The 17,008-nt window shown below is 34.6% G+C and overlaps 1 protein-coding gene across 1 annotated transcript in view; it reads left to right on the top strand.

The window, feature by feature from the left end:
• Csmd3 (CUB and Sushi multiple domains 3) overlaps window positions 1–15,855 on the top strand; it is a 1,085,099-nt gene extending 1,069,244 nt beyond the window's left edge. The window contains exons 66-71 of the mRNA XM_005381888.2: window positions 691–756; window positions 3,260–3,418; window positions 5,860–5,972; window positions 8,318–8,405; window positions 10,577–10,712; window positions 13,898–15,855. Of these exons, the coding sequence (XP_005381945.1) occupies window positions 691–756; window positions 3,260–3,418; window positions 5,860–5,972; window positions 8,318–8,405; window positions 10,577–10,712; window positions 13,898–14,057 (722 nt within the window). The 3' untranslated portion in view covers window positions 14,058–15,855. The remainder of the gene's footprint in view (window positions 1–690; window positions 757–3,259; window positions 3,419–5,859; window positions 5,973–8,317; window positions 8,406–10,576; window positions 10,713–13,897) is intronic.
• Window positions 15,856–17,008: the final 1,153 nt, after the last annotated feature.

Raw genomic sequence — 17,008 nt, 5'->3', positions numbered from 1 at the left:
CCATATTGGTTTTTGTTCTTTTCCAAAGATACTTCATTTTGCAGCCAAAATGATAGTGTCAGCCATGTTACCTCCTTTCAAAGCCTTTGATGGGATCATTCCTCCCTTCAAATCCTTCCAGAGACATCACAGTGTCCTTAGGTTACATGCTCTACAAACAATGCATGTCATAAGAGCCTGCAATTTTCCATCCCTCCTCATACCCCTCGTGTGTTGTATGGTCTGGGCTGCCTTTGGTTTAGCATGAGAGATTACAGCCTTGACTCTATCCAGTTTTGGGTACACCAAGAGTTTATTTTAACAAATTTTGACCCTTAAACATGAACCCTACCTACAAATACTTCTTGTCTTTTGTCAGCAAAAAGCTACTGTCAGCTTCCAGCTTCCACGTTGGAAGCAAATGCATCCATGACAGGTATGTCTCTGGGCTAAGCAACAGTATCCCAAGATGAAAAGCCAGGAACAATCTGATTCTTTTTCCAATGGTTTATGATAAGAGTAATTATGGAAATTTTTAGATGTACAATAATAATATTGAGAAAAAGAATGAAATATTGTTATGAGTAGGACATTTTGAAAAAAGTCACAATCTCAAAGAATAAAATCGGTAGCTTATTGTTCTGTGTGTGTTTGTATATATGTGTGTTATTCATTGTATCAACTTTAGTAAACACTCATTTCTTTTCATAGCTGGTTCCAAAATATTGGTGAAAGATCCAAGACCTGCACTAGGAACACCCAGTCCAAAGCTAAGTGGTCAGTAACTTATTTTATTTTTCTAGAAGTCATGATTTTAAAAATTGATTTACTATTCTTCCATATTTACTTGGAAAAATTCATTTTAGTGTGGAATAGTTATGCATTTAACTATACTGAATTTAATATTTTGTGGTACAAGATTCTGAATTTAAAACAGTGTTGTACTCTGATATGTTAATATTCCAAAGGTTATAATTTATGGCTCTCTGATTAATAATTACATTTACAATTATGTTGTTTTTGTTGATTGAAAAGAAAGTTTTTTCCTTTTGTTTATTTGTTTCCCTTTTGCAGGAGTTACTTTGTCTTTGAGTTGCACTCTGAATAACCTTTGGGCCATTCTTTTAAGATCATGACACAATGTATTAACTATTGTTTTCTCTAATTATTTTGTTATAAAATTTTGTTTTATTTTTCAACGTAGCAAGAAGAGTACTTCTAATATTTTCTTTATTAATGTCTACTTTTATGACCTTTAAATTAAAAAATATTTATAGATGTCTCTATAATTTTTCCCTTGAAGAGTATTTTTAAAGGTTACAACATGATGGAAATATTAGTTTAAAATATTAAAATATGGGGCTGGGGATGTAGCTCAGTGGCACAAGCACTTGCCTAGGAAGCACAAGGTCCTGAGTTTGATTCCTGGTACCAAAATATATACGTATTAAAATAAAAATATTATCTAAAAATGTAAGTCAATATATTTTGAAAAGAATAAGATGAACTTGGTATGGGAGTAGAAGATCAGCAAGTTCTAAAACTTATCCAGTTTATTTTTAATTATTTGATTTAAAAAGCAAATTTAAAATCCTAGTCTAGTCATTTTACACACAAGTGTTAAAGTCCTACAACCTTGGTAAAATTCCTATCGTGTATGGTTTAACCTCTGACTTTGGAACATTGTATTGCATATCTGTGCTTCCATGTTTTTATCTATAAAAAGAAATAATTGTCAGAAATAATAATTGGAAAAATGCTAGAAAAATATATCAGACAATTCTAGTAGATATTATAATATTAGAAATGACAATTATACAATTAACATCATCCAAATGAAATACAGTGGTATCCATAATATCAGCACTGAACCTGAGCATTGAATTTCATTCGGTTCTCATCCATTTTGGTTTGCAACCAGAATCACAGAAAGCGTAAAATTTGGGAACTAAGGTACCACTGTACCTCGTGCTTGGGTCATAGTAAGTACTCACTACGTAAATGCTTTTCTAATATGAGGACTATATTTGCATGATATGAATTAAAGGCCAAAAGAAAAACTAAAGACAGCGTGAGAACCTTACCTTGCAGATACACATGGCCCCGTTGTATTGGGCCAAGGACAGTGTCAGGATCTGATTTTAGTTGGGTACAGAAATTCTTCATGCTGTTCAATGGGAAGTTCATGCTGTAACAATGGGAAGCCCACAAACTTTTGAGACTTAAATAATGAATGGAAACATACTGAGTATCATTTAGGCAATAAAAGAATTTATAAATGTAAGTTACAGCTAGCAGTAGTCTAGGACATGGCAAAGGATACACAGCCAGCAATACAGAATGTTCCTGATAGTACCCACAGGGCTCCTAAATATGTATTTTACTGAGCTCTTATTTTGTGGGCTAAAAGAGCCACAATTTCCCTATTTTATCAGCAGCATAATGATGATAATGGTAGCAGCACCAAGTTAACAAAGCACTTCACTTTCTTTACCTCATTTAATCTCTCTCAAAATTCTATGATAATCCCGTGCTAATCATGTGGAAATTCAGGTTTAGAAAATTAAGTAATTTATGCAAAGTGCCATATTTATGAAATGCAGAGGAGAGAGCTAAATATAAGCAGCATAGCTCCAGCGCGAACCTTCCTGTTGTATTCTGCTGCAGCACATCTCTGCCCCATGAAGATTGGGCAATTCTAGTGGCAATCTTGGTATTTCTAAAAATACCTGTAAACCTTAAAGCTGCCAATAGGGCATAACCCTGTTCTTCTTCAGGAGGGCTATTACTGGAATAACTGAATCCAGAACTCTACAAGGACGACAAGGAAGTGTTTTCTCCCAGTCTTCTGGGCCTACACGATGGAGGGAAGCATTTAATTCTGTGCCCTTCATCTAGGGACCCATCCCCATGTTGGAAGGGCAGGCCTTTTGGGACACGTTTATACACTTACTCGGCTCAGTAAACTCATTTTATTTTCCTTTTGAAAGAAAAATAATGTTATAGGGGACCAAATAGAAATGAAATTTGTATTTACCTGAGTTCTGAATTCAAGCTTCAAGTCTTGCATGGATGACAGATGAGCAAGTCTGGGTTCTTACTCATAATTTTGATTTATTCAGAAAAATTTTACATGAATAATTTAGTTTACATGCTTAACATTATTGTGTATTTAGAAAAATATCAATGTTCAATAAAGTAACATTGTTTAATCTACAATGGCTTATATTTATTGAACACGGTAAAATTATATTGTGTGGTTCATTTAATCTCTTCGCAGTTCCCGATGATGTGTTTGCTCAGAATTATATATGGAAAGGCTCTTACAATTTCAAGGGAAGAAAACAACCCATGACCCTGACAGTCACTAGTTTCAATGCTTCCACTGGAAGAGTCAACGCGACGCTGAGCAACAGCAATATGGAACTGCTCCTGTCAGGTACCGCATTAGAAGCAGCAACCGAAACTGGTAGCCCCATGCTTTCACTTTTATCATGATTTCGTTATTTTCCTTGATTTTCATGCTGTGCAGCACTTATTGTGTTTGGTTTTAATGATGATCTCAATCCATTCACAGCACGATTTTTTGGGTTTTGGACTTATGAATGATCATTACTGCACAAGTAAAAAAATCTGATGTTAGGAAGCTAAATTCCTCCAAGAATAATTTTATGTTGCTGGAGTCAGATTTGGTTGACTTTCTCTAATGTGAGAGGAGCAAAGTAAGAAATCATTTGAAGAGCAAAATAAGAGAGAGATGGTAGGAAATAGGGAGGTAGACTCTGTAGACATGGAGAGGGATTTGGGGAAAGAGGGAAGGTGGAGAGTGTGGGTAAGGAGAAGTAGAAAGAATCAAGTTGTGGTATGTTCGTGTACCAATTCCCTAAGGTGAATGTAATTATTATGCATTGCACACATGTGCTAATAAAAAATAAAGGCACCCAGCATGGAACCGTGACATTTAACGTTTAATATTGCAAATATGAACTACATATCAAAACGTATGGTGGGATGATCAAAACATATGATAAATGTTCACATTTTAAAGCTATACACTACAGTGGAAGACAGATTGCTAGTACTCCTCATCACAGTGTTCCCCCTTGCTTTGATTGCGCCTATCCCATTGTTCTTGCCACTTTTCGAAGCAGTTCTGGAAGTCCACTTTCATGAGTGTCCTTAAAAAGTGTGATTAAAAGTATGGTGGGTGCTGCTGCTGGGTGCCATCTGAAGAAAAGACAGGCATATAGAAACATTAAGCTGTGTGGACGCACTGTCCTTGTCCACCTTACTCAGTGTATCCAGGGCATGTGACTTCTGGCTCTTCTCTAAAAGTCATGATGACCGTGAAAGGTAAAAGTTTGAATCAGTTCAGGACTTTGAGGCAGCCATAATAGTGCAACTGAAGACACTCGTGGAAAGGGACTCCCAGAACTGCTGCAGAAAGTACCAAGTACAATGGAATAAAGGTGCTCAAAGGAGGAACGCACTTTTGCGAGGGATTAGTGGTGATGCTCTCTTACTGTACTGTGTTTTAAAACATTCACCATATTTTTTCTAGGTCTGTATTTATCCTGTATTCATTAATAATGTAATAATCTGTGGTATAAAGAAACGAAAACTAAAATTATAATTATAACTATTGCTGCTACAAATGTAGAAGATCAAACATAAAAAATCAGATTAATTTACTTAGATTTCACTTGCTGTTTCCATATCCAATGATTTCCCAGTGATATTGTTTTTGAATATTTTCATGTCTTCTCATTATTCATGGTGATTTACTTTAGGTCAAGATCAGCATGTCATTTTTTTATCTTCCCAACATACTCTTATGTTTTCCTTATTATAGGTTAACAATTAGGTAAATCAATGAAGAGTGAAATCAAATTGTAAGCAACAGTTGTAAAATTTTTATTTTGTCTTTTTTTTTTTTTTTTTTTTTTTTTTTTTTTTTTTTTTTCTTGGTTTTTCTCTGGTACCAGGAACCAAACTCACGATCTTGCGCTTGCCAGGCAGGCGCTTTGCCGCTGAGCTAAATCCCCAGTCCCCCAAATTTTTATTTTGAATCTTATTTCATACTATTCCTCTCAACATGTTTATGTTAAATTTATCCATACTCTTAGAATGTTCCCTATTTTCAAAAAACACAGCATATATTTTTATTTCTATCACTTATGCTATTTCCTCCATTTATTTTCTTGGAGTCAGATCCTACTTAACTGTCAGGATCTAACTCAAATGTCCTTTTCTTAACAAATATTATTCAGTGGCTTCAGTGTGACATGATCCCCCTGTCTTCTACATATCTGTTTATCATATTCTCACATGTATTTTACTTGAATGTGTACTTGTATCTAAGAAATGGGAACACAGGCTAAAGATACAGCTCAGTACGAGAGTGCTTGACTAGCACACGCAGGATCCAAGATTCCATCCCCAGAACAGAAAGAAAAAGAGAAAAGAACAGCACCTACAAGACTTTCTCACACACAGTTAGCTCTTAATTCATTATCAAGGAAAATATGAGGAGTTTTAACTTCTGGTTTATATCTATAAATTTTCAAATCTGGGTGAAAAGATTATTTTGTTTTCAATGTCATGGAGTGAGGCTACTGTAAACAGTAGTAATTAATTTCATAGCATATGTGATTAAAACAACAGATGAGACTTAAATTGAGATTTTAGCTAAAACAGAACTCAACGCATGTTGTAGAATTTAGAAAGCATATTTTTATGAATCCACCTTTGACATGGGCCTTGTTTTATTTCTTCTCTTACCACATATCTTATGTCATATATTTTAGGAATTACAGATACTAAAATGAAGCATAACTGTTTACAAAATTAAGTAGACTAAAATGTCCTTGTGTTTTACAGGGGTCTATAAAAGCCAGGAAGCTCGCCTAATGTTGCACATATATCATATTAAAGTACCAGCTCACGCTTCCGTGAAGAAAATGAAAGAGGAAAATTGGGCCATGGATGGCTTTGTAAGTATAAGTATCTAAAAGTCTGCTGCTGATTTTAATGACAAATTTGTAGTTTTTTTTCAGAGAGGGAAAATTTCTGTAACTTTGGTTATTTATGAAATATATATATGTATATGTAAGTGTATATATATATATAGAGAGAATATAGTATATACCATAAGTATGTACTATAAGTATACACTATAAGTATCCATAGTATATGGAATATACTATATAGTATAGCATATAGTATATGTATACTATACATATTATTTATATATATATATTTACTATTCTCATGTATCAGTACTAGGATCTTTGGACTCTGATCTGATTTGCTTACCTTTGTAGTGTGTGTGTATATGTGTATCTGTAGGACTACATAGTAGTTTTCATTGATTTCATCAACTATATTCTATCATAAGCACTCATAAAATATGGATGAAATATAAATCAGTTTTTGTTTGAAACCAATATGCAGGACATATGCAACATACTTAGAAAATACGTCAGAAAATTAAGTATGTTTATTCAATTAAACAGCAAAGTTAAAATTCTTCATTAAATTGTCTATTATGAGGAACTCACGTAAAGTACTTACCGAGGGGACATAGTATCTATGGCATTACCATGACATCACTCTGGCCTAGTGAGTTATGTGCAGGAAGGTTCTGAATTGGCAATTGTGAGTAATCGTATACTGACATAGTGGATATGCATCTTTGCCGCAGGATAAGCATGAGCGATTGCCCTGTACTCTCAGGTACAAAGCCTGCTTTTAAATAGAAGATTTAATGAGAAAGAAGACAGTTATGGGACTTAGTAAATTCATTTCATGAGGAAAAAATTGTTCATGCCAGTTTTACATTGTGTACCATTATCGGTGTACTTGGAAAGTAATCAATGCACTCAGATGGTCTAGCTGAGTTATTTTATCAGCAAACAAACACAGTGAGTTTAAACTTTAAACATTTGAATGTTAGTTTAAACTATTTTCTTTCATAAGTATTTCATTTTTAATAATGGACATGATCAGAACGTACTTTCTAATAATAAACAATACATCCCTTGTGAAAAGTCCGACTTCATGAGCAGTTTGGCACACTTTAACCTTTAAAGTGAGGATTCCATTTTTTATAGATTTTAGGGTACCATCATGATTTAGTTAAGTCATTGCCACTAATTATTACAAATGTCAAGAAAAGTCACATTACTAGTTGGTTATCAAGATCACTAAGCTGTATCAATTACTACTTTGTGTATATGACCCAATAACATTATCCTTGTGAAGTCTGTTAAAATAGAGGATTGTATACAAGCTGCATGCCAGACACATGTAGTAGTCAGCATTAGACACAGTTGAAAATCACAAGATCCAACAACAGTAAGTATTTCTTTCTTTCTCGTGTGCCTGCAGTTAGTGGAGGAAGTGCTACCTGAGACTATGGTACCAAGTTCATCTCTGCTCTGGGGCTGAGGCTGGAGGGGCAATATCCCCTTGCAGAGTGTTATTCTCTTAGAAGGAACCAGAAGCTCTCAGAGGGACAATAGGTTCTGAAATAAGCTACTTAGAATACCTTAACATGTGCCCTTTTTAAAAAGCAGCTCAGTTTATCTATAATGCACATATCCTATAATACATCCATTTAACATATACAGTTCAGTGGATTGAACCACATGCACACATAGGCATATATATACCAGAAGATCTGATTTTAGAATAATTTCATCACCTCACAGGGAAATTCCAGAACAAGGGTACACCTCAGTTTTAGAGCATTCGTTCAGCATGTTGGAGGCCCTGGGTTCAATTCTCAGAGGGAAAGAGAGAAAGGTGGGAGGGTGGTAGAGAAGGCCTATGGTAAACTTCTTTCATATTCGGATGGCCAACCCAAGTCATAGCACCAAGCCCACCGCATGAAATAAGAAATACAGTCTACCTTTGCCGTGAAGGTTAGAGGCCTGTAGGCAGAAAGAATACAGACACGGAGAAGGGTAATCTAATCTACAAAAAGCAGCATTATTATATTTTAATTTTAAATTGACCATCAGCCACATTTTCATCATGTTATTGACATCTTTCGAACAACACATTTTTTTAGACTATAAGAGATCTATATATCTGCGTCAAATACATTAATAATCAATACTATTTTCCAACACAATGATTCTTTAAAATCAGAAAATTTACGTTAGCTTCATGATATAAAATGTGTACAGTGTGCTGCTTTGTATGGGAGAATGATACAAAGGAAAGGAATACTGGGTAATATTCATTTCACAGTAAAATTGTGCAACTTTTAAGGCTAGGAAAAAAATAGCTGTGGCCAGTCTTTACATTTAATCAGATTTTTAAATACCTTTAGGTGTCTGCTGAACCTGATGGAGCTACTTATGTATTTCAAGGGTTTATTCAAGGCAAAGATTATGGTCAATTTGGACTACAAAGACTGGGTAATATATTCATTTTGATTTTTGTGGAGTTCTTTTATTACTGCAGGCATGATGAGAAGACACAATGAATTCTGTACATTAGTCACATTTACTGCACTTTAAATTCTTCACTGTCACACCTAACTGATACTTTTATGTTGGTAATTGTTAAAGATAATCACATTTCTTCAAATATCAGTTCTCTCCTTAACAGCAGTGTACAATTTAGTTTTTTATCATATTTCTGAAAATATGACAAATAATCTTGCACTGAAGTAAGTAAAAAGAAGAAAAGGTGAAATGGATACAAAAGAAAATATTGAACTGCAATTTATTGAATCTTCCCTCAAGAAAACTATACTGTTTCTTTTCAGTTTGAGTATTGTTGCAATTTTCTTTTTCTTCTTAAAAGGGCCACTGTAAGAAGCTCTTTAGCTATGCACAGGAAAAATAACTTCAAGGAATGGGTCCCAACCAGGGGCTTGGAGTTCTTTAAATATGTAAATTTTCCTTGGTGAGAAATTCAAGATTGTATCACTTCATTTCCAATTCTTCTAACAGTTCATAAATGTTGATGGCCTTTTTTGGGGGTATCTTAGGGTTAGAACTCCTTAGGCTATATCTATAAATATAACTTCTGGTCATAATTTCCTAAGGCACACTGTCTCTCATTATTTTAGATAGGAAAATTGATAAATTAAAAAAAAAATTCTGCTCTAAAAGCTATTATTTGGCATTTATCTTTAAAAAATTATCACTTTGAATATTTATATAAATATACTGAGTTACTGGAAAAATAAAGTGTAGAAAAAGGTACTATTTTTTAACCTGTACAAAGTTGTCCTTTAGTTAAATGTAACATTTATCAAAATGGGGTTTTGGTTTTCTCTAAATGAATATTAATATGTCATTTTCACTGAAGGCTTTATCTAAAGTCCTGTTAGTTTTTAAAAATATGACCAAACATTCATTAATATGATATATTAACACAGTTGAGTCCTTTGAATGCAAGATTTCTTATAACTTTTCCCAAAGTGTCTGTGGCACTACTTCTATAAAATGGGATCTATAAAACAAGAGGTGTTTCTCTCTGAGACAAAACCATTAGATATTTCCCTCTCGCGTGCTCCGGTCCTGATAGGTTAACAAAGCCAGGTTTTCTCACTTCTTAATTCAACCAAGAGCATCACCAGTCAGCTAGGCCTTCTTACGAGTCCTCTTGTATTTAATGATGAAACATTCATCAAACCTAACTTTTTGTGCTCTTATATTCCAGTTCAATTCTTACTTTCCTTTTTTCTTTAAGTTGTTGCACCTGCTTCGAGCCTGTGCTTCCTCATACCCATGCGGCCATTGGGAGTCTTCTAAATCTCATCTTATTGCTGGGTATTTTATTTCTAAACACTTTCAGTTGTCACTTGTTAACTTTGAGCTCCAAAAAGTATTTGTTCCCTTGCAGAGTTTAACCCTTACTGACTCTTTTGGTTTTTTGAACTTACTACAAGTCAATGATTATCACATCTCTCTCTCTCTCTCTCTCTCTCTCTCTCTCTCTCTCTCTCTCTCTCTCTCTTGTCTTTTTGAGACAGGGTCCCACTATGTAGTTCAGGCTGGCTTTGAACTCACTTTATAGCCCTGATTGGCCACAAATTTGTGGTGATCCTCCTGCCTCACCCTCCTGTTTTCAGGGATTAGAGGCGTGAGCCACCACGCCCAGTCACATTTCCTAAATATATTGCTCATCTTCTCATTTCTAAGTTTATGATGTGGCTGCTTCCCTCTGGATTTGTTGTTTTACCGATTCTGAAAGGTCAAATCTATATTGTGTATCCTCCAGCGAACATGATTTCATGTGCTGGATGGAATTACACCTTCCCTTTCTAAAGCATATTAACCACTAATTTCCAATAGATGCACACAGTTAGTTGTTTCCTGGTGTTCCCTGTAGGGCATAAACACTCCATGCAGGGACTATAGTTTTTTTTCAGTCTGCATTCTTTCCTGGATGAATATCTTATACATTGTGCAAAACAGTGTGGAAATGGGTTAGTGTTTCATGAAATACTTTTTGTTAACTGTGTCCAAATGGATAGCTCTGAAACTGGTAGAAATTACTTGGTTGGTAAACATAGCTGTCAATGATGATAAAATAGAGTTGATTTTCTATTTCTAATTTATTTTTCATCTTGCAGGACTGAATATGTCAGAAGGTTCAAATTCTTCGAACCAACCTCATGGTACAAATAGTAGTTCTGTGGCCATTGCTATCCTTGTGCCTTTTTTTGCGCTTATATTTGCAGGATTTGGATTTTATCTTTATAAACAAAGGTAAGTTCATTGGTTTTAACTATAAAATATTCAGTATATGTGTTTTCCACGTTATTAGCACAGCTTTTTCTCAAATCCTAGCTTCTGCTTTTCCTGTCATGGAAACCTGTATGCCAACTATTGCTACACTTGTTGGAAATCTTACTTCCCCTGCCCAAGTTTGCAATCTCACTTGCACATTACAGAAACCGCTCTGTTAAATTGCATAAGTGTTTACCTAATCCTTCTTCCTTTTGCCAGTGCCTTTTCAGGTATTGAACTAATTGCTCATGTTATTTTTACATTATCCATAATGGGACGTCAGGGATACAAAATTTAGGTTAAATTTTAAATTCAAGAGGTGACATCTGCTGCCAGATTTAGTTAGAGAACTAGGAAGAAGCTTGTGTGCAGATCTTTTAGCTTATATGATAGTAGTGAATGATTTTACCCTAACAGACCCTTTCATTCATCTTTTGTTGCTTTTCAAGATTATCTAATTAGTATGTTACATTTGTCATAGAGCATATATCAGCACATATTACTAGTACATCTTCTTTCTCCACTACAGCTAATTGGTGAGGAGCTTTAGTGTTCAGTTCTCCACTACCTTGAGCTTTCTTTTATCAAGAAGAAAATGGATAGGTAGCAAGATAATTCAATCAATATTACCTAAATGCATTTTCTCCCACACTGATGTTATTATTATGCATTAATGTGTAGCATCCATGAAGGACTTATTAAATATATACTAAACAAATATAAACATAATAATTATAAATTAGCAGCTGCTTACATCTGGTCTATATCTTACCTTATTTGTAAGTAAAGAATAATCACTACTGATTTTTTTTAAAGTTAAAATAAGCAATATCAACTTTTCTTTGACTGTGGTGAAAAAATTTGTTGTGGTAAGAATTTTTTCTTTAATCTGGACACTAAATCCCTATTAGCTATAGAGGGCCTGCAAGTATTCTCAGATACATATGGACACTAAACCCTTAACACATATATGGTTTGCAAATATTTTTCCCTGCCTGTAGATTATATTTTCACTTTCTTGTGATAGTGTCTTTTGATGTACAGAGGTTTATTTTTATTTTGATGAAGGCTATTGTTTTTTCCTTGTGTAAGCTGTGTTTTTCATGTAACCTCTGAGAAACCATTGTCAAATCCAAGGTCATGAAAATTTGCCATATTTCTTCCTAAAAGTTTTACAGATTTAGCTCTTATACTTAGTATTTTTATTCATTTTGAATTAATTTCATTTCACAATATGAAATTTTCTTTTTAAAGCTTGCTGATGTTATCTTCCCCAGCGCTGTTAACAACTATTTTAATCTTCATGACTCTTTCCTAATTAAAACATGCTGATGCATCTCATTTCATGGTAAATTTGGTTTGAAATAGACAAATATTATCCAATAGTTATAATAGATAAAAGTACAAGTTTTAAGTTTTCTTCAAGTAAACATTATAGCTTTTAAAAACTAGTCATAGAAATCATCTAAATGTTCAAATTATAGAAAAATTCAGAAAATGCATATTTAGCTTAATCTGTGATGTCAAGCATAACCACATTAAAGATACATCCTTTTAAGGAATTAGACCTCAGAAATAGGGAGGAAGGAGTAGGTCTGCCTCTGCTTCATGATAAACGTCAGAAAATTATACAATGAGATGTGGGGGAGAGGAACTAGAAATATGAATTTGTCAAATTTGAAGGAAATGAAAAAATGAAGAACGAATTCGACCAGTAAACTGTAGCAGCCAGCCTAGACTCCATGTGATTTGGTCATTAAAGCAAATATTTAGTTGCCAGTGACTCTTTGGGAACTGTTTTCACAACATGAATACCTGGAATAGTAATTTCTTTGAGACTTTAAATTTATTTGCCCCAATGTATATTATTTTAAAAATTGATTATTTGTATTTCTGATATGCTGGAAGTCACGTCTCACAATAGGCTTCGGCATTCCTTGTCTCTTCCTGTGGATTTCCTTCACTTCAGTCATGCCAAACCAGTTCTTTTTTGCCCTCTGATCTCAGATTAAATGTTACCTGCCTGAGATGCTTTCCTTTAGTACCTCCAATAAAGTGGCTCCTAGAAGTTTCTTTTTTAAAATTTTTTTTATTTTAAAGAGAAAAGAAAAAAATATCAACAACAAAGATAAAGACAAAGCAACATAAAAACCAATAAAAATGATACCAAATTTCAAAACAAGATGATAAATTAATAGTGGTTGTTATTTTACATATTGTTATCTCCAACGAAGTTGTTCAGATCACCAGATGTTTGTTATATCAACCATTTTTCCTTTGTCGTATAACATTTCTCGTGACCCACTTTTTGTTTTTCTTTTTTTTATTAGTACATGTCTGCAGCACATGTAGTTGACAGTCATCTTGGGCAGAGGGTGCATGTCCATAATGCAGCCTGGTTGTTTTTGTAATCCTCCTTCACGCTGTCACCCTCCTTATTTAATTTCCCTTCCCCCAGTGTTTTTCTTATTGATGTCATTCATCTTCCCACCTGTTCATGGCATGCAGTGTTTACAGTCGGGGAGGTTAGTAGGTTCATGTACATAGTGCATCTTTATTCTACCTACTTCCCCTTTCTCTTCCCTTAACTCTTGCCTTTGGTCTCCTGGACCCCTTCCCACCTGCAAGAGGTCCATCCCCTTAACTCCTTTGATCCACCTGTGATATCAAGTACTTAATAGATTTTACAAATATATTATACACCCAGTGCATGCGGTGATGCCTGATATACAATAGGTGCTTAGCCAATGTTTGATATATAAATATATACATGGTAAATAATTCAAATTCTTATTTATTATAATTTATGTATATTTTATGTCTCATAGTATTTATTATGTGAATTCACAAATACCTTTAATTATTTTGGTAGTGCACATAAATATTATTATATAAATAATAAGTCATAAAGGACTTGATAAGTAATTCAATTTTGATTTTTTTTTTCTGTCGTTTCGAGACAGGGTCTCACTAAGCAGTTCAGGCTGGCCTTGAACTCACTTTGTAGCCTAGGCTGGCTCAATTTTGATATTTTGAGCTTAGGATTTCTCAATTACTTTTGACATTATCCACTAGCAATCCTAACTCCAACAGATTATGTTTGAGCCCTACTCTGCTGTTCGTTTAAAAACCAGCACATAGCTAATCAATGTTCTCACCAACAGGACTGCACCCAAAACACAGTACACAGGATGTTCTGTTCATGAAAACAACAACGGCCAGGCAGCGTTTGAGAACCCCATGTACGACACCAACGCCAAGTCAGCGGAAGGGAAGGCGGTGCGATTCGATCCGAACCTGAACACAGTTTGCACAATGGTATAACGCGGCAACGTTTCGCCTTCTTCAGAGTCTTGGAAACCGACACACAACACAGTGCACATGTAGTTCACTGCTAAACAAAGCACACTTTTCAGGACTTGCTGGGTCACCTTTTCCTGAGGGATGATAGAGAAGAGTGTTTTTCATAAACTGGATCATAATTCTTCTTCATGTTTACCATGGAGAGTTTTACAGAAATCTGGCTGCACTCTGAGAGTGCTTACTCACAGTTTATTTGCTTTTTTTAAAAAGGAGATTATTCTAAAACATAAACTTATTTGCATATATTGGAGGAGCATCCACTATCAGTATTTCTGTGCTTTATAAACTATATTAGAGGGACTGGGTTAAAAAAAGATATAGGGTAGGAAATAAGAGCTATACTTACAAGAATCAATAGATCACTGACTTCTCTTTAACTGTCATGAGCTACATCACACCCATGTCTGTATCTCATGTCACACTATTGGCTGTTCGTTCTTATCAGTCACGACACTAGCTTTCTTATTTCCACAGGAATTTATGAGTGAGTCTTGCCTTTAAATGTTTATGAGCTCATTTAAGCCACAGAAGAGATGAGGTTGCCCATGCCCTTTGGCTTTCTTCTTTTGGTCTTCAATGTCACCTTGCTGTGCTTTTAGGCTGTTTTTTTTTTAGTTTACGCAAAAGGCTATGTCTTTGTCTTTGTGCTTTTCTCCTGAATGCCCCATCACAGCCAGCATGACCAGTTTTATTCAGCGAGTCACAAGGTAGTGTTTCATTCCTTGCTGCAATGTGTTTTTCATCCACAAACCATGTTGACTGGAAAAAATTATCTGTAGGGATGGTATTTTGCAGTTGTTGGAGACACCGAACTTATGACCATCCATTGGCAAATTTCCAATGCTTCTGAAAGACTAAATAAAATCTATTAATTCTATACTATCTTTAATTTATGATATCGCTATATATCTTTCCAGCTGAGCATTCAGATTGAACACCTTTGACAAGTTTCAGGCTTCTTCTAACAATGAACAAGGAATGTACTTTTCTAGCCCCTGCACATAATGACTACAATCAAAAAAGACCTGTTTTCAAATCACCAATATAAGTTTGTTACCTACAGTTGTGAATCTATCAATTTTCACTTGCTTTGAAATTTCTATACCTCTTCTTCATAAAAGCAGTTTTCAGATGCAACAGGTTTCTTCAATCATCAGGTCAGGAAGTGTGTTTATAAGTTATTGGTGGTTCATTTACAGCTGTGTCACACAAGAATGCCAGCATTTTCATGTCGTGTCATAGATCATTGTGTTTCCTTTTTTTTTTTTTTTTAGCATTTTTCACTTCATTGAGTAAAATTATATACTCAGTGTGAATCTTTGTTGTCCCTTTCAAACATGGATCGCTCTGTGAATGGTCTCGACCTTTTCCACCATTCCACAGGGTATTTAAGAGAAACCGCCGTACCTGGGAGCGCTGCTTGGATCGATCTCTACATTTAGTGAATTTCTTGTAAAACCACTTTGAGATACATTGTTTTGGAAATTCATACAATTTTCTCAACATTGTGCTCTACTGACAGGATGCAGTTTTAAATCTTACCACTTATTTATTCTTGTTTATTCAAATGACTGCAATAACAATGATTCATTCACTAATGTTAAGGTTAATACATTTAAGATATTGTTTAAACAATGTTTCTTCTGCAACTGGCTACTCCTCTTATATTAATGCATACACTTTTGTAAAGAAGTATATTTTTATGAAAAAAAGACTTTGTAAAAGTATGATGTAAATTTTCAGTGCAATGTAAACAAAATAAAAATGGATAATTGCTTTTGTAAACTGTGTATTCTTTTCAAAATTATCTGCAACTGCTCTGGCTAGTCAAATGAATAAATAGCCCAGAATTATTATTTTTTTTTTTTTTGTTAATTTCCCAAACTGCATATTATATACACTTGCTTAGTGATATAACAATAAAATATGGGTGTTTCCCTGTTTTATAGTCCATAGTTCCTCAAATGTGACACTCCTTTGAAGATATTATTACTTCTACTGAGCCAAGGTCCACTGCTGGTGATGCCAAGATACCAATACGATGGAACTTGTTCTTTGTAAAATTAAAGAGCTTTATTGAGGGCTAATAACAAAGACGCAGAATCTTGCTCAAATCTATCTCTCTGTGGGTAGTGAAGGAATTTTGGAAGCAGGAAGAGGGAGATGTTGCTTGTTTGATGGCAACAAGGGTAAGTTTTATGTGTTCTTTTGTGAGACTGGACATGGCTGCCGTGTCTCTTCTGGGTCACCGTTTCTTTTCCACGTTGAGATGAATTGTGCCCTTCTTCATGAGATATTTTGAGATCCTAATGTCCGAAGGTCCTAGGTCAGGCAGGTGCCCTTCTTCTGCTCACATTCACCTCAGGGTAGCCAGTATGGATTGGTTTCCAGAAAGTTCTAGTGCTGTTCCCTAAAATAACCTGGAAGAGCTTTGTTGCTTGGTTCATTCATAGTTCATTTCTAGCTGTTTCAAGTCCCGTAAAAACTTCATATTAGAAGTTTCCTTAAATGTAATTCTTTCAATGATACAATGCAGATTTAAAGGCACCAGTAATTTCTAATATTTCTGTCATATATTTTCATGAAATACTTAGAGTTAGAATGCTTTACAGATACAGCTCAGTAATAGCTACATAAAAGTAATATTCCTTTGGGGGTTATGGTATCAATTTGGTGTAAAGATGGTATATATACACAGTGGAGTACTACTCTGCCATAAAAAGATAAACTAATATTCAAAACACAAATAGACATTTACCAAGATGTAGGATTTCCACTAATGCAGCAGGTAAACATTGTGCTCAGCAAAGCTATTGTTTCTAAAAGAAAAGCTCTAATCAAAATTTAATGCAGTTCAATTTTATTAGAGAACTTTTATATCACAAAGAGTGTGTCTACATTTTAGAACCTCA

This window comes from Chinchilla lanigera, unplaced genomic scaffold (assembly GCF_000276665.1).
Source record: "Chinchilla lanigera isolate Chin_1 unplaced genomic scaffold, ChiLan1.0 scaffold00016, whole genome shotgun sequence".
Lineage (NCBI taxonomy): Eukaryota > Metazoa > Chordata > Mammalia > Rodentia > Chinchillidae > Chinchilla > Chinchilla lanigera.
The sequence above is the reverse complement of the archived record's forward strand: the minus strand, read 5'-3'. Positions and strand labels throughout refer to the sequence as shown.